Below are 19,251 nucleotides of genomic sequence, written 5' to 3'. Positions count from 1 at the left end.
AAAAAAAAAAAAGGCTAAGGGAATACATTAGCACCAAACCAGCAATGGAAGAAATGTTAAAAGGACTGCTGTACTTAGTAGAAGAAATAGGAACAAAAATATAACAACACTAAACAAAAAATGGCAATAAATAATTACCTATCAATAATCACCTTAAATGTAAATGGATTGAATGCTCTGATAAAAAGATACAGAGCAGCTGATTGGGTAAGAAAGCATGACTCAGATAAATGTTATTTACAAGAGACTCACCTCACAACAAAAGACTCACATAGGTTGAAAGTGAAGTGATGGAAAAAAATCTTCCAAGCAAACGGAAAGGAACAAAAAGCTGCAGTAGCAATACTCGTATCTGATCAAATAAATTTCAAAATGAAGGCCATAACTAGAGACAAAGAAGACCACTACATAATATTGAAAGACTCTATCCAACAGGAAGATATAACCTTGATAAACATATACGCACCCAATATGGGAGCACCAAAATATATTAAAAATCTTCTGGAGGACTTCAAAGGAGAAATCGATAGGAATACAATCATAGCTGGGGACTTCAACAACCTGCTGACATCACTGGATAGATTCTCTAGACAAAAAATTAGCAAGTAAACAGAGACTCTAAATGAAGCACTAGACCAAATGGATTTAATAGATATCTACAGAGAATTACACCCCAACACTACAGAATTCACATTCTTCTCAAGTGCACATGGGACATTCTCAAAGATAGACCACATGTTAGGACACAAACTAAATCTCTACAAGTTCAAGAAGATTGAAATCATATCAAGCATCTTCTCAGATCACCATTGCATGAAACTAGAAATCAATTGCAACAAGAACATGCAAAGACATTTGAACACATGGAGGCTAAATAGCATGTTATTAAACAATGAATGGGTTACCGAGGAGATAAGAAAGAAATTAAAAACTTCCTGGAAACCAATGAAAATGAAGACACAACAAACAACACAAAATCTATGGGATGTAGCGAAAGCAGTTCTGAGAGGGAAGTTCATAGCACTACAGGCCTACCTCAAGAAACAAGAAAAATCTCTAATACACTATCTAACCTCACAACTTCAACATCTAGAAAGCAAACAAAAAGAAAACCCCAGAGCAAGTAGAAGGAAGGAAATAGTAAAGATCAGAGCAGAAATAAATGACATAGAGACAAAAAAAAAAAAAAAAACAATTCAAAGGATCAATGAAACAAAGAGCTGGTTTTTCAAAAAGATAAACAAGATAGTTGGACCCTTAGCTAGACTCACCAAGAAACAAAGAGAGAGAACCCAAATACACAAAATCAGAAATGAAAGAAGAGAAGTAACAACTGACACCACAAAAATCCAAAATATTGTTAACAACTACTATGAACAATTATATGGCAACAAATTCGACAATCTAAGCAAAATGGACAAATTTCTAGAAACACATAGTCTCCCAAAACTAAACCGGGAAGAGATAGAAAAACTTGAACACACCAATAACAACTAAGGAAGTTTAAGAGGTAATCAAGACTCTCCCAGCAAACAAAAGCCCAGGCCTGGACGGCTTTATGGGGGAGTTTTACCTAACATTCAAAAAAGAACTAAAACCCATTCTCCTCAAACTATTTCAAAAAATTCAAGAGGAAGGAAGACTTCTAAGCTCATTTTATGAGGCCAGAATAATTCTAATTCCAAAACCAGAAACAGACACTACAAAGAAAGAAAACTACAGGCCAATATCCTTGATGAAAATAGATGCCAAAATCCTGAACAAAATACTAGCAAACTGGATCCAGCAATACATCAAAAAAAGTATTCATCGTGACCAAGTGGGATTAATCCCAGGGATGCAAGACTGGTACAATATTCGCAAGTCAATAAATGTGATACACCACATAAAGAAAATGAAGAATAAAAATTACATGATCATATCATTAGATGCTGAAAAAGCATTCAACAAAATCCAGCATCCATTTCTGATAAAAACGCTCGGCAATGTGAGACTAGAGGGATCATACCTTGACATTATAAAGGCCATATATGAAAACCCTACAGCCAACATCATACTCAATGGGCAGAAACTAAAAGCATTTACCTTAAGAACAGGAACAAGACAAGGATGCCCACTTTCGCCACTCTTATTTAACATAGTACTGGAAGTCTTAGCCACAGCAATCAGACAGGAAGAAAAAATAAAAGGGATCCAAATTGGAAAGGAGAAAGTGAAACTGTCATTATTTGCAGATGACATGATATTATACATAGACAACCCTAAAGACTCCATCAAAAATCTACTAGACTTAATGAATTTGGCAAAGTAGCAGGGTACAAAATTAACGTCAAGAAATCGACGGCGCCCTGGCCAGTTTGGCTCAGCGGTTAGAGCGTCCGCCTGCGGTCCGGAGAGACCCGGGTTCGGTTCCCGCTAAGGGCATGTACCTCGGTTGCAGTTTGTCCCTGGCCCTGGTCATGCAGGTGGAGACCACTCGATGTGTCCCTTTCACATCGATGTTTCCGTCTCTCTCTCTCCCTCTCTCTCCCTCCCACTCTGTCTGTACAAAAAATGGAAAAATGTCCTCGAATGAGGATTAAAAAAAAAAAAGAAATCGATGGCATTCTTATAGACCAAAGATGAACTCACAGAAAGAGAAACTGAAAAAACAATCCCATTTACCATCGCGGCAAAAAAAATTAAGATAGCTAGGAATAAACTTAACCAAAGAAGTAAAGGACCTATTTGCAGAAAACTACAGGACATTGAAAAAAGAAATACAGGAAGATATAAAAAAAAGTGGAAGTGCATCCCTTGTTCATGCATTGGAAGAATTAACATCATTAAAATGTCCATATTACCCAAAGCAATCTATAGATTCAATGCAATCCCCATCAAAATACCAACGACACATTTCACAGAACTAGAACAAATACTTCCAAAGTTCATATGGAACCAAAAAAGACCCCAAATAGCCACAGCAATCTTGAAAAGGAAGGACAAAGTAGGTGGGATTACAATACTGGGTATCAGGTTATACTACAAAGCTACTGTAATCAAAACAGCCTGGTACTGGCACAAGAACAGGCACATCCATCAGTGGAACAGAACAGAGAACCCAGAAATGGACCCAAGAAATTATGCTCAATTAATATTTGACAGAGGTGTCAAAAGCATACAGTGGAGTCAAGACAGCGTCTTTAATAAATGGTGTTGGGAAAATTGGACAGTTACATGCAAAAAAAATGAAGCTAGACCACCAACTTACACCATACACAAGAATAAACTCAAAATGGATAAAAGACTTAAATGTAACTCCTGATTCCATAAAAATCCTAGAAGAAAGTGCAGGCAACAAAATTTCAGACATCATATGCAGCAGAATTTTCACTCATACATCCCCTAATGCAACAGAAACAAAGGAGAAAATGAACACATGGAACTACATCAAACTCAAAAGCTTCTGCACAGCGAAAGATACAATCATCAAAATGGAAAGGCTACCCACTGTATGGGAGAGCATAATTGCCAATGATGTATCAGATAAGGGGTTAATTTCCAATATATATAGAACGCTCATACAACTCAACAAAAGGAAAACAAAGAACCCAATCAAAAAATGGGCAGAGGACCTAAATAGACACCTTTCCATACAGGACATACAAATGGCCATGAGACATATGAAGAAATGCTCAAAATCACTAATCATCAGAGAGATGCAAATTAAAACAACAATGAAGTATCACCTCACACCTGTCAGAATGGTAGCCATCAACAAATCATCAAAAAGTGTTGGCGAGGGTGTCGAGAAAAGGGGACTCTAATACACTGCTGGTGGGAATGCAGACTGGTGCAGCCACTGTGGAAAACAATATGGTGTTACCTCAAAAAATTAAAAATTGAACTGCCATTTGACCCAGTGATCCCACTTCTAGGAATATACCCTAAGAAGTATGAAACACCAATCAGGAAGAATATATGTACCCCCATGTTCATAGCAGTAGTATTTACAATAGCTAAGTTCTGGAACCAGCCCAAATGTCCATCAGTAGATGAATGGATAAAAAAGCAGTGGTACATATACACAATGGAGTACTATGCAGCGGTAAAAAAGAAAGATCTCTTATCCTTTGAGACGATATGGAGAGACCTGAAAAGTAATATTCTAAGTGAAACAAACCAAGCAGAAAAAGACAAATACCATATGATCTCACTTATTTGCAGAATATAATGAACATAACAGTCTGAGGAATAAGGTAGACCCACAGACGTGGAAGTAGGTTACAGACTGACAACCCTTGGAACGGGGTGGTGGGGGGAGGGAGGAGATAAACCACAGAACTTATATGCATGTACGCATAACCAATGGACATGGACAACAAAGTCGGGGACAGGGTGGGGGTGATGGAGAGGAGGGTGTCAATGGGGTAAAAAAGGAGAAACATCTGTAACAAATAAAAAATAAAATAGAAGGCATCTACCCATGAAGCTCTCCAAATAAGAATTCAATATCAGCAAAGTAGATGGGAGGTTGAGATCCATTTTAGGGGAGAGCAATGCAGAGTCACTTGGGAAATAGGATGTATAAGAATTCAAATTTTAAAACAGTTGTATGATTATCTCATCCTTCTGTAACCTTTGAGGAGAAAATAGAATTTTCAGCCTATATCCATACAGTATTCAGAGAGATTAAAAAAACCTTGCTTGGGGGGAATGTAACTAAATACAAGAGTAAGTAAAACTCAGATGAGTCCAATGATTGTGGGCAAATTAGCCAAACATTCAGCAAGCCTTTCACTTTGAAAGGGGCTTCATTGAAGGGTATGACCTTCAGCAGAAAATTTGGCTCAATTGCCTTTTGGTTTGACTCCCTGCATGCTGGTGGGTCACTGCTTCCTAAGTGGTCCATGGAAGGAAAGATCTGTCAATAAAGAAATTAATTTTCTAATTCTGAAACCAGATCTTCAGACCGTATTAATAGACAGCCTATCAATATATGTTGTTGATATAATTACCATAAGTTCACGTCACGTAACAACCATAGAAATTACTTTTCCAACCTGTTTTATTAATATGATTTTGTGACAAATGATACTGCTACCTACTTCCACAAAATTGTTTGCAGCGGAAGTTTTGACTAAGGATCTTTCTCACAATATTATACAAGGTTCCTGATTTCATAAAGGAGATTATACACATATTTTTAACCTAGAAATCTAAACAGAAGAAGAAAATAGCCTTTTGCCTGTTGTTGGGGACATGATTGCCTCTAGGTACTGCTCCAGTCCCTGCAGATGTCCACTGGCCTGGAGTCACGGGTCTATGGGGCAAACCCGACATCCAGGGATCTGAGCTTTGTTGTCACCAACTTCTCATTAACCTCTGATAGTACTTTTTTAAGTTGACCGCTCACGAGTTAACACATCAAGAAGTTTCTCGGTTTGTTGATATTGATGGAGTGATTACTGGTCAACAGACCCTTTGGTTGAAGCTCCCATATTTCCTAAAACTATGAGCAGAATGAGGTGCGAGCAAATTCTTGCATTTTTCCATCTTAGTGATAATTCACAAAATGTATCTAATGAAGACAGACTGTATAAAATGAGGCCTCTTTTGGATTACTTTCTTCCAAAATTTCAGTCTTTGTGTGTACCTAAGCAGGAGTTATCCTTAGGTGAAAGCGCAGCGAAACCAGACACATTTGCAAAACATGTTGCGTACCATTGCACGTAGGTGATCGCTACGCAGTATACCGCACCAAAAAAACTACTAAAATATATGATATGTATAAAATATAATATGTAGCAGATATGTGCAAAGTTTCATTTAAATTCATTATGTATAAATAAAGTATACTGAAGTTTATTTAGATTGTTTCACTTTCATACTCAAGTACAAAAAAGTAGCGGGTGACATGAGATAACTTCTGCATAAAATTGCCGGCCAACAATGTGTTAAGGCGAGCAGCAGAGCAAGGACCTGACTTTGTCACCAACATAAATTGCATATTTTTACATCATATGACAGTGGTTTTTGTACCTTGAAATATCACTTACATTCATCCCATGTTTCCAGATCACAGTGGATGTATGACCTGCCACCAGCTCCTTTTGTCGAATGAGTTAATAAACAAGTACATATGTTGTTATATCATAAATTTGTTTTTCATGCTCTTGATGACTAGGTTTCAGTATAATTGTTTCTCTTTAAATCCTTAACATTTTGGTCCATGCATTTAAAATACTAATCTGAGAAGGCAACCGTGGGTTTCACTAGGCTGTCAGTGGCCCATGGCACATAAACAGTGAAGGATCCCTGAGATGAAACTGTAATGAAAAAGATAATAGGCTGACTGCAAAACATAAAACCTACATGTCAAAAAAAAAAAAAAAAAATCACATAAACAAAATTAAAAGCTCACTAAAACCTGGAAAATATATCTGGAATATTTGTTATGAGAGTTAATAGGCTAGAGATGTGCAAAGTACTTGTCGATTAATTTTTAAAACTATAATTGCCCTACAGGAAAATGGAAGGAGAGCATGAATGGGATATTTGTAAAATAAGAAATAAAAATGGTCCTTATGTGTGGAAAAACAAAGTCCAACCTCACCAATTAAATGCAAATTAAAGCAACGGGGAGAGGACATTTTTCACCCATTAGATTGGAAAATATTTGAATGTGTTAACTCTCATTACTGTATTGGAGATGGAAAAGAAAGCACACTCTTGTATGTTTGATAATAATACAAATTGTGAGCTTCCTGAAGGGCAGTATGTCAATTCATATCAAAAATTATTAAAAAGTGCAAATATTTCTATCTCATCATTTTACTTTTAGGAGTTTATCCTAAGAAAATGGTCAGAGATATGAACAAAAATTATGTAAAGGGAAATTAAAACCAGCTTTATTTATAAGGATAAAAAATGAAAATAAATATATCATACCAGGTCATTAATTTTCCATAAATTGCTATTTATCCACATGATGAAAATGCAGTGCACCTATTAAAAATTAGGATAAGGAAGTAAGAAAATGCTCAAGATAAATTGTTAAGCAGAAAAAAAGGAGTTTCAAACCGTTTCAAGTAACCTCTCAATCTGCATGTACAAAGATTGGAAGATATTAACTAAAATACTAACTGGTTATCGTTGGGTGGTAACATCTCAGTAAATTTTCTTTTTGGGGTATTATCCAAATTTTGTGCAATTAATAGACTACTTTTATAATCGGGGGGCGAAAAAGTGCAAGCTACTTTTAAATGTTGACCGTTTTCACCCACCAAAAAAATGAGTTGAATAGAATCTGCGAAGAATGTTAGGTGTCTAAGGCAGGAGCTGAGTTCTTTGGACCACCGTGAGAACCAACTAGCCATTCTTCTTTCTCCCTCAAAGATCAACATGCTGCTTAACTTTCAACTGGGAGAGAACTGCCCCTGCCCAGACGAGATCCGGGAGGAGCTGTATGACTTCCATGACGACCTGCTCACGCACTGTGGTGAGCTGCCCGGGGAGCTCTGTCTGTCCCTGGTTCCTTCACTGAAAGCTGGGGGGGGGGGGGGGGGGGGAGGTGGGAAATGTTTTTCTATTTAAAATGACCATACTCATTGTTCAAGAAATGGTTCTATTCAAACTACTTGGGTCCGAAAAGATAAAGGAGATATTCCTGGCATAATTCATGACTGAAATTTTTTCTACCCAGAAGAGACTTTGCTGAACTATGAGAAGTGACTGCTTCTCGGAAGAAGGAAAGAAAAATAATTGATCCTTGCGTAGGCCTCACCCAACTCACTTCAAGTTAGATAGTTGAATTGGGACTCTGCTCACAGCTGAGCCGAGATTCGGATCCCCTTTGCTCTGTAGCTTTTGCAGTGATATACTGTTGCAACGTCTGCGTTTAAGGATTCTAAGCCAGCGATTCCTGCCTTTCATACATGTCTGCTAGTTTTAAATGGCTCTTAGCATTTGTGCTGCTTATGTATCAGTGAATTATATAATATACTGAATAAGAGATGGTCTTTTCCTTCGAAATAACTCAATGTTAACTCTTTTTAGAGACGTTAGTGTGCTTTGGGGGTATAGGTTAGAAGAGTCGAGTCTTGGGATTGAATTTACTTGATGTTCTTATACACAAGAAATCATCTTTAAAAAAAAAAAAAACTTGAGCAAAGACGTATAGGTAAATATTTAAAGTCCCCAAAGGGTGGGAAGCAGAATTCTTGTGCTCTTTCAATCACATGATGGTTTCATATAGTATTCAGGATATTCACTCTCTTCCGTGACTTGCTAGGGGTTCCCCTGGAGGAAGAGGAAGAGGAGGAGGAGGATACCTCTTGGACTGGCAAACTCCTCGCCTTGTTGCAGAAAATCAAAGGCCTTCCCAAGCCAGAAAAGTATCAGCTGACCGTGGAAGACGAGAAATGCCCTAGTAAGTGACAGCGCCTTTCAATCACCATACCACCAACAGAGTGCTCTTCTGAGACCTAATTAAGGGAATTAACTTTCTAACGAATAGCTAATCTAGAGATGGCCAGTTTAGCTTCAAAGGAAGCATCTGTTATAGTCGGTGGTAGTTATTGTTTACTGGGGACTATGCTTTTCTTCTGATTTAAGGAATTTACTTTCAGACTCTTTTGAAACCTAAGGGTCTATTGCGTGGTGGGTCTGCTCTTGCTGTCTCTCTAGATGGAAATGCCCAGAAACATGTCTCGGTTCTTTGTTCTCTGTTTCCACAATCTTCCTCTTCTAACCGTTGTTGTTTCCATGACTTCTGCTTGTGGTTCTTCAGCATTGAAAGTTGCCTCAGTGAGGAAACAAGATAATAATAAAAGGGGAGTAAAAGAAATAGGATGTAAGGTTTTAGGGAGGTTGTTTTGGGGTGTTTGCTGGGGAGAAGGGGGCTACAGTTTTCATAATGTGACATCCTAAAGGACTTTGACCTTCTATTCTCACAATGCCAAACCTGGTCCAAATTCATTTCTGTAATCCTGATGGTATAGGTAAATTCTACCATGTGACCGGTGTTGAAACAAGATCATAATTTGTTCTACAAGACAGTTTACTGTCCATAAACCACTAATATTTCAAAAAGAACATTACATATTATATATAATCAGTCTGCCCTTCAGTGTCAGGTTCTGCAACTATGTTTCTCTGATGAAGAAGGAATTTCCCAGGTTTAAAATAGCTGCCTTTTATCTTGTTCCCTGTTCTTATGCATCTTAGAATATGCTTTCCAATCATAGAGGAGAGCAATAGACTGTCCAGATATGATTGATTTGTCTGAAAACACTAACTTTGAGGCTCATACATCTTATTGCCCTTTATATTGACCTTCCATCTTTGTCATAACATCTGTGAAAGGAAAGACTCCTCACCATTTATCAGCAGAAGTGTTGAAGCCTCCGGAAAAGTGTATGGGGGGTACTTGGCAACAGTTGCCCTGGCAACCCTTGATCGGTCCCATCTGTCACCACGGAAAGGGTGGGGTGGGTATTTGGTGAGGATGTGCCAGCAGGATTCTAAAGGCACAAAAAGGTGAGTTTAGACTTCCTTTGTGGTTCCTGCCAAAGCAGAACTAAACATGGATTGAGCTGACCCGTCTTACCTGCTGAGAGTCTACTCTGAAAGTAGATGTTTCTTTCTAGTAGAATGTGTCACAACGAGGTTCCCTCCAAGGCGACCACTTCATGTTAGAGCAATGGAGCCAGTCATGAAATCACCTGGCTCTGTGGAGTCTCTCTAACTCTAAGAATGGTGCTCAGGGTCCAAGGACTGTCATCTTTAGTGCTGTACCTCGGGCCTCAGGCAGCAATGCTCTGTCTGTTCTGGTGGCCACCCCAGTCTGAGACTCCATGTCTTCACCCCAGTCTTCTTCCCTTCCACACACAGAATTATGACAGGTACAGCTTTGTGCCATCGTCTATCCTGGAGCCCCAAAAATAGACACAGAAGGTGCTCAGGCATGTCTAGTAGTTAGCATCTGTGTTCCCTGCCATAAATTCCAGGTCCATGAAGCCCCTCCCTCAGCGCTGGCATTTTAAGAGAAAATCTCACTGCCAAATTGTTTAACATGATCAAATGGAGACATGTTTCTGCATATGTAGCTAGTGGCAATAAAGGGGTCAAAATCCTTTAAAATAGTAGTAATTTTGTCCGTGTTTTTGTGTATCTGATATCTCGTAGCCTTGCATTCCATAAAATATGAAAAGTATCGATAATGAGAATAATTCAATTCATACTAGCACGAACTGACAATTTATCAAATACTTCACATAGCCCTCAATATCTTCCGGTTCTGCATGGTTACAGTGTTGCTGACGTGTACTAAGATGGTTGTGTCTGTACTGAACATGCAGACTTTTTTTCTTTTCATTATTCCCTAAACAATGCAGTCTAACAACTATTCTTACAGCACTTACATTGTATTAGGTGTTATAAGCAATCCTAGAGATGACGTAAAGTATACGGAGGATGTGCACTGGCTATTTGCAAATACCATGCCATTTTATACGAGGGGCTTGAGCATCCCCGAGTTTGGTATTGGCTGGGGGTCCTGGAACCAGTCTTTTGAAGACACCAAGGAATGCCTATTAGTTTACTACTGTAACTTGTTGTTGTTGTTTACTCTGTCTTTGTTTGGTTGATGCAACTAGGACTCAGAAGAAGTAAGGGATACTGTTATTTACTCTTTCCGCCCTTACCTGGTTCCAGAAAAATGTCACCAGGTCAAAGTAACCGAGAGGAGTAAAGCTGTGACTTGACTCCAGTCTTCTGACTCTGATCTCAGCCTCTCTCTGTCACCTCATGCAACTCGCCGAAGAATTTTTTGGTGTACATATCAGGAGCCCCCGACACGGGTATTACAAACAGCATGGCTTTTAAACTATCGCTTTTTTATCTTACTGCATCTGTGAGGTGACTCAGTACCTGACTCACTATTATATGTAGGAAATCTGAATCCAACAGAAGTCAAACCTTTAACATCACAAAATCAACCAGCCCAGCCGGTGTGGCTCAGTGGTTGAGCATTGACCCATGCACCAAGAGGTTGCCGGTTCCATTCCCAATCAGGACACATGCCCAGGTTGTGGGCCCGATCCCCAGTGGGGGACATGCAGGAGGTAGCCAGTCTACGTTCTCTCTCATCCATGATTCTGTCTCTCTCTCTCCCTCTCCCTTCCTTTGTCTCTAAAAATCAATAGAGGGAAAAAAAATGTTTTTAAAAAAGTCAACCAAACAAAAATCTGGACTCAGAATTGTCTGGATATGTAGTACAATTTCTCCTTTATGAGAATTTGGTGTTGGCCAGATAACCTGCAGGGAAACCTCAACATTTCTAGGAAACAGGAAGCAATGGTGTCCCCAAAACCCATGAGAATCCTGCCGGCTGGCTCAGTGCTACTCACGGATTCGCCTAAACTAACTCCAAGTCATATTGAAGATGTAAGCTGCTACAATCTTATCAAAAGACCACATGATAATGAACAGAGAAAATTTAATAGTTACAGCCCACCACACTGGGCTACACTTTGTTTTCATATCCCCATCGAGCAAATCCCCTAGAAAACCCTTTGCCTGTTATTTGCAGGCCTGTGTTTCCCACACAGTACACTTGAAGTGGGGTCCCCCTGAATATAACTACGCATCCACTGCGTTATTCCCCCAGAAGTGTGGTCTCTCACATTACCCCGCACAGAGTCGGTGCTTGATAGACGTCAGGTTTTTTTCTCCCCTGACAGCCGGTCTGGGTTAGGCCAGATCTGGGTCAGACTCCTGCCCACCAGAACTGCAAGACGGCAAAGTTGTGTTGCTTGGGAACTAAGTTTGTGGCAATTTGTCACAGCAACAATAAAAAACCAATACAGGTGGCAACAGCAAGAGGTGAAGTCTAGGTGTCAGACACCTTATAAAGGTAGAGCTGGCCTATCACCTTATAAAGGTAGAGCTGGCCTATCGTGGCAACCAGTTAGAAATGTGAGGAAGAGGAGGGTGTTACAGTGGGTGTTATGGCTCCCTATGAGACCGGCCATTGAGTTAAGAGGCATAGAGGGTCCCTCCATGTCATCTCAAAGGATAAGAGATCTCTCTTTCAACTGCATGGTGTTCCATTGTGTATATGTACCACGGCTTTTTTATTCGCTCATCTATTGATGGACACTTGGGCTGTATTATTCTAAATGAAATAAGCCAATCAGAGAAAGACAAATACCACACTTATTTATGGAATGTAATGAACAAAATAAGCTGATGAACTAAACAGACCCAGAGACATAGAAAGGAGTATGGTTCAAACTGACACACCTCAGAGGAAGGAGACGGGGGTGGAGGGGATGGATGATATAAACCAAAGAACTTATATGCATGTATGCGTAACCAATGGACATAGACAACAGTGCTGGGGGGGAGGGGTCAGGATGGGGAGGAGGGTGTCTAGGGGGAAAAAGGAGAAACATCTGTAACAAAAATAAGTTAATAAAAATTGAAAAATAAAAAAATAAAAAGGAGACATAGAGGGGAGAAGCAGAGCCTTACTTTTATTTAGCTCCTTAGAAGTCGCAAGAATTTTCCCACCCTTTCACTCGCCCTGCGTGGCAGACAAAATAAGCCTCATGAGTCCCAGCCTGGAGACGAGGAAATGGGGAATCCGGGGCATGAAGCTACTCACAGATGGCAGAGCAGAGATGAGAACTCATGCTGATGGCCCGCTGGCTCCAGTCCAGCGCTTCTCAGCGGTGGAGGCGTGCAGGTGTTCTGCACCATTGAAGCTGTCACTGTCAGGCCTGCCTCGGGTAGCCTGTGCTTCAGTGATGGAGGAGAGAGCCTGGTTGTCAGGGGAGAGGAAGCCGAACGTTAACTGAGCACTGCTTTGTCCCAGGTACAGATGCTTCACATTCCCTCATTGATTTTATCCTCACAGCAAACAACCAGATACAGTGACAGCCAGGTTCCTGGTTGGTTGGTTGGTTGGTTGGTTGCTTGGATGGTTGGTTGGTTGGTTGCTTGGTTGCTTGGTTGGTTGCTTGGTTGGTTTAATCCTCATCCAAAGATATGCTTCTATTGCTTTCTAGAAAGAGAGGAAAGGAGGGAGGAGGAAGAGAGAGAGCAACATTGATGTGAGAAAGAAACATCATTTGGTTGCCTCCTGTACACATCTTGTCCGGGGATCAAACCCACAACCTAGGCATGTGCTCTGACCAGGAATATAACCCACAGTCTTTTCGTGTATGGGACGATGCTCCAACCAACTGAACTGTCCAGCCAGGGCAACCAGGCTCCTGTTTTGCACACCAGGCAACTAAACTTGAGAGAAGAAAAATAATTTGGACCAGGTTCGTGCAGTGAGTAGGAAAGAAGCCAAGCCTGGACTCCTCCACATGCAGGCCCTGCTCTTTCAGAATACTGTGCAGGGGTCTGGGGCTGCAGGGGTGGGGACAGAGACTGGGAAGCATAGAAACTGAGGATGTGTGGTCCATAGCTTGCTGCATAATTGGTTTATTCTCCATACTAAGTAGACATAGACTAAAATAAAAGCAGTTTAATTATTTCCCCAGCAAAGTGAAGACAGAGACCTCTGAGGACCTCTGAAGACAGAGACAGTCCCCTGAGGCCTTTGCTGTGCCATCTCTGCTCCATGTTCGTTTCAGAGACACCCCTCCCTAGTGCATCGGTGACATCATCTGCTCCTTTCTGCATTGTCACCATTGTCATTTAATTGCCAGAACATTTTTGAGAACGTGATTATGGGGCTGGTTGACTGATTTCAAAAACAACAGGCTAATTATCTCCATACGATGGGTGAGACCCCAGGGGACCACGGAGGTGGACTGGCAGAGTTGGCATTTTCACGGGGGTTCTGCAGGGCTGCCGCCACCAGGTAGGGGTGTCCGGGCGCTGGAGAAACGGTCCGTCTGCTTCCACACTTGCCCCAGGTGGGGAGGCTCTGGCCAAAGTGGAACACCACTGAGGGAAGACAATTCAGAAATAGAGTTAGCAGAAATATCCAGCTGCCAGGCAACTGTCCACACACAGCCGGCCGAGAGCCAAGGTCAAGGGCGACCAGGCTGACTGGGCGACTTGGGGCTTCGTCCTAGTGCTCCCTCCCCAGCCCTGCCCCCGCTGCCTCCGCACACCGCCTATTTGCAGGAACCTTGGTTTGTGCATTAAGTTGAAGTTTTCCTTTGCCTAACTAAAAACCTCAAGTTTAGCCCTGGCCAGTGTGGCTCAGCAGTTAGAGCGTCAGCCCACAGACCAAAGAGTTGCGGGTGGATTCCAGACAAGGGCACGTGCTTCAGTTGCAGTTTGGTCCCCGGGCCCTGGTTGGGGTCATGTGGGAGGCAGCCAATCAATGCGTCTCACATGGATGTTTCTCTCTCTCTCTCTCTCTCTCTCTCCCTCTCTCTCTCTCTCTCTCTGTTCCTCCCCCACAGTCTATCTGAAAATCAATATATCCTCTGGTGAGGATTTTTTTTAAAAAAGTAAAAAATAAAGTGAGGACTGGTGTAATAACGACCATCGTTGTTGAGGAAGTCCGTTCCTGCCGTGTCTTTTTCTCCTCCGTGGTGCTTGGGAGGGTGAGGCGGTGCCGCAGGCGCAGTGCGAGCACAGAGCCTGGCGGGGGACACTCTCGGAAGCGCCGGCTACCACCGCAGTAGGAACACAGTGTTGTAGCCAGCAGTTTGAACGTTCCCCTCCTTCCCCGGCCAATGAAGCCGGGAGGGAAGGAAACAAGTGCACACGTCCACAGGTCAGCATAGAGCCGGAGGAGTGAGAGCCGGTGCTTTCTCCGCTGTTGGGCTGCGTGCTGCAGAGCCTGGGTGGGCCCTGCGCCCTCCCACGCCCCCGGGGTCTGACAGCCAGGGCTGGTCATTGGCCTTGGGGACAGGCAGTAACCAAGCGGTGCTTTCTTGTCATCCAGGAACAATGCTCCGTGTTGACGGGGAAGGCCTTTCCTTTCAGGGGTTCAGAGACTTGTCACCTTGTTCTCAGGGTTTGCGACAGCAGCCTGTTCTAGTGCAGGGCGGGGAACTCCGGCCCACAGGCCGTATAAGTCCTGCAACATCAACACCAGCTAACATCACACACCTCACCAAATTAGCAGGCTAATTTTTAAGTTGATAATTTTGTATGGCCCAAGAATAATGTTATAGATATTCAAATGGCCTTTGGCAGAAAAAGGTTCCCCATCCCTATTCTAGTGGAATGAGGCAAAAGTGGTACCTACTCCACAGCCTGGGCCAGAGAGGCCCCGGAAAAGCACAGAGAAATTAACATGATGGGTCTTCCAAGTCCTCTTGGAGTCGATGGATTTAACTTCCTACCCTGACCTGTGCCAGTCAGTAGTAGGTATTGGGCCACTTTATAACACAGACCAGACTTTCAGCCCAGAGGAGGCTCTGGAGCACAGAGAGCATGAGACCCTCCCCAGTAAATCTTCCCAGCCAAGTCAGCAGACACGGTGCCATCTGACCTGAGGTAGGAAGGGTTCTTCCCCAGCCGTCGGTCAGGACAGTCACCAGAAAGGCCACCAAGTTGCCACAGCTTGTGTCCTCCACAGAAGTGGTTAGTGCTGTGTGGTGACACCTTGATAATGGCCATTTCCTCACCGTGGTCAGTAACTGCTGGAATTTTCAGATTTTTCTCAGTCTCAGGTTTTACCATGAGTGAAAGCAAGCTGGGTGATGTCAAGGTAAGGCCGGCTGGCATTAAAATGTGGTGGTAAAATTCGTGGTGCTCATCAGTTTAACCCAATGAAGCCTTAGGCGTTCACTAGCTATTTTAATAAGTTAGTACAACTCTTTCAAGAGCTCAGTGGGGCCCTGGCTGGTTTGGCTCAGCAGTAGAGTGTCAGCCCACAGACCAATGAGTCTCGGGTTTGATTCCAGTCAAGGGCATGTACCTCGGTTGCAGTTCATCCCTGGCCCTGGTTGGGGTCGTGCAGGAGGCAACCAGTCGATGTGTCCCTCTCTCACTGATGTTTCTCTCCTCTCCCTCTCTCTCCCTCCCTCCTCCTCTATCTGAAGATAAATAGAAAAAAATATCCTTGAGTGAGGATTGAAAAAAAAAGCTCAGTGGGTCAGAGAGACGTAGAATTCTGGAATAGTAAGCCACTGACTTCACAGAGGTGGGTAGACACAGAGAAGTCAAACAACTCACCAAGGTCACCGAGCCAGGGGACAGAGTGCCCAGCCCTCCTGTGACCGCGCCATCCCTGCGTTCCTTTTCTTCAAGGTGAATTTCATGCCGCCCACTTCATTTTATTGGCGAAGAAATGGAGGCTCTGGGAAAGGAAATAAACTGCCCAGCTCAGAGTCCGTTAGAAAAACAGCCAAAGCTTTATGATTTTCAGGATTTATTTCTGAATCTACTTCACAGCTTATTATAAGAGAGCACCTTGACAGCATAATATAAATTTAAAGCCTTACTAATTTTTCTGAATTTTATGAAGCTGTTGGAAGTAAGCAGCTCTGGGATGGTTTAGATGTTAGCAGCCAGACTTGAATCTGGCCTTGACCAATTGTGACGTTAGGCAAGGATCCTGTAAAATAATGCTCAGTGTAGTGTCCTAGGACTTAGAAACTTCTATACCTCTCAGCTTCTGAATCTACAAAGTACAGGTCATAAAAACTTTATCTGCACATGTATCATAGCAGATGGGTAGAGGAGCTGATAAGATCAAAGTGTACCGGAAGTTGGGAGCTGGAGCCGCACAGGTGGAGATAATCCCACGGCTCCCTCGCTCTCCACCTGTTCCAGCCTCGTCTTCAGGCTGGCGGCAAGGTGATGGCTACAGCTGTGGCCTCCCGTCCCATCCTGACGGTGTCCTAGGGAAAAGCAGTTCCTCCTGGTGTTCGTGAAGCAAGGATCACTGATTGGAGAATTTGGTCACAAGTCCATTCATGGGCCAATGAGTGAGACTGAAAAATAAAATGCTGACTTAAGCCAACAGAGCCCACCTTGGGAGTGGGGCTGCGTCGGCCGTCACTGAGGATCGTGGGCCCTGGGGTAGGAGGCACACATCTCTGCAGAACCTGGGTTCTGTTAAGAAGGAAGAAGGGGCAAAGCAAGGCTGGACGTGTGGTCGGGAATATTCATTATGCCGTGATGGTTATCACCGTTAGCATCTTCTGCGTACTCAGGGGTTCGTGTTGGAATGTCGGCACTGCTAGCCCTTGATGTTCAGAGGGAGAGAAGCAGCTACAAAGGGTCCAGGAAACTAGGGACCAGGCTGTCTGTGCCCTGCGTCCGTGATCTCATTGGCCACAGCAGTTCTGCCGTTGGCGCTTTCTACGTTTACTGCTGTCCTGGTTTGACAGAGGCTCTGGCCTGATGCAGGCAGACCTCAGCCACATCTGCTCTCTGCCACTTACTCCAGCTGCCTCAGCAAAGACTGAGAAGGGGTGCCTCTCAGGTCCCGGCGTCTGTGGGTGCTTTCGCAGCAGCTTGCTCACTGAGACCCTCCAGTGTGACCTGTAACTTTGGGGAAGGTGTCAGATATCCTCAACCCAGGACGTTCTGTCAGCTGGAGTGTATTAGTTTTCTACTGCTGCTGTAACAAATTACCACAAACTTAGTGGGTTTACAACAATACAAGTTTATGGTCACCCAGTGCTGCAGATCACAAGTCTGAAATGGGTTAGTAGCATAGCCTTCCTGCTGGAGGCTCTAGGAGAGAATCCATTTCTGGCCTTTCCCAGCGTCCAAGGGCCTCCTTTGTTCTTGGACCGGCAGCCCCTTCCGGCAATGGGAGCAGTCCCACCTCTGTTTCTGTCACGGCGTGTCCTTCCCCGACTCTGCCCTTCTGCCCCCCTGTGTAAGGCTCCTTGGATTATATTCGGCCCACCCAGATAATCCAGGACACTCTCCCCAACTGAAGATCCTCGACGTAATCACTCACATGGGGCACCTTCGGCTATGTAAGGTTTCCTGGTGTTCACTGGTTCCGAGAATTGGGAGGTGAACCTCTTTGGGGAGCCATTATACAGCCTACCATAGGGAGGAAGAAAGCAAAGGTGGAAATATACTTGTTCTTTTCACCTGAACACGATCTACCACCTGTTAAGGCCTCCAGAGCATTTACAGCATAGCACAAGCCGACCTTTTAGTCTCCTGGAGTTTGAACATCAGTGTGGAGACGCTCACGGATACAGAGGACAGACTGGCAGCTGTCAGAGGGGAGGGGCTTGGGGGCTGGGTAAGAAAGGTGAATGGATCACAGACAACCATATAGTGATTGCCAGAGGGAAGAGGGGCAGAAGAAGGTAAAGGGGAGATAAATGGTGATAGGAGACTTGACTTGGGCGGTGAACACACAATACAATATACAGATGCTGTATTGTAGAATTGTACACCGTACATCTGTATAATTTCATTAACCAATGTCACCCCAGTAAACTCAATTTAAAAATCAGTGTATGTAATTTAGATGCACAGAATTATTTTTCTTTTCCAAGTGTAAGTGTGGGCATTATTAATCGTTTTCGAATTTAAACTAAGTACAGTACAATTCTATGTGCTCCCTCTCCGCAGTGTCCTTCCTTACCCAGATTGAAGAGCACACGCAGCAATATAACACCAGCATGGGTTTGGAGTCTGTAATCGGCAGGAATTTGCTTTGCCAGAGGCCAAAATCTGCTTTTTGATAATAAACATGTACTACCTTGCCTGGTAGCCACTTGCACTCTGAACTAAATTTGGAGATGAAAAAAAAAAAAAAAAAGATTCCTTCCAGACCCTTGCAGCCTAAAAATTTAAATCTACACCATGAGAATAAATGACCTTTCTTTTGTTGTAGTTGGCATTGCAAAGCTGGTAATTTGACCACTGAAAAAAAGAGTTTACCAAGTACTGTGGGTGACACTAGGGAATTTTCTTATAAGGTTCACAGAATGGTGAGCTTGGGGTTCTGAGGTCCAATAGCAGGTTACAAAATGACAAGTGGAAGAAAATACCTAGGCACCCAAACTGAGGCTGGCTCTAATTTAAAGACACTCTATTTCTTCTTAAGTGGAATATCTGACTAGTTCAGAAATCACATAGTGAAGTAGCTATTTGTCTTTTAAAGTATCTTTCAGGTATCAAGTTGTCCTAAACAATGCAATGCCTTAGAAATATTGCCATTCTGAGTTAGCCCGAACAATCATTTTAAGTGCAGTTTCTAGATCATTTATTTGATGTAATTGCCTAAATGTGGCTCTCCCTAATTACACTAATTGCAAAAGTGGAGTGAGCTGGAATGTTAATAATAATTTCATAAATGAAGCCATTTAT

General features: G+C 42.7%; 1 protein-coding gene across 1 annotated transcript in view; it reads left to right on the top strand.

Annotated features, from left to right (window-relative positions):
* Window positions 1–19,251, top strand: part of RYR3 (ryanodine receptor 3) — a 372,120-nt gene that overhangs the window by 186,782 nt on the left and 166,087 nt on the right. Inside the window, exons 38-39 of the mRNA XM_036247201.1 lie at window positions 7,378–7,480; window positions 8,273–8,410. Of these exons, the coding sequence (XP_036103094.1) occupies window positions 7,378–7,480; window positions 8,273–8,410 (241 nt within the window). The remainder of the gene's footprint in view (window positions 1–7,377; window positions 7,481–8,272; window positions 8,411–19,251) is intronic.

This window comes from Molossus molossus, unplaced genomic scaffold (assembly GCF_014108415.1).
Source record: "Molossus molossus isolate mMolMol1 unplaced genomic scaffold, mMolMol1.p scaffold_m16_p_1, whole genome shotgun sequence".
Lineage (NCBI taxonomy): Eukaryota > Metazoa > Chordata > Mammalia > Chiroptera > Molossidae > Molossus > Molossus molossus.
This window is presented reverse-complemented; position numbering and strand designations above follow the sequence as displayed.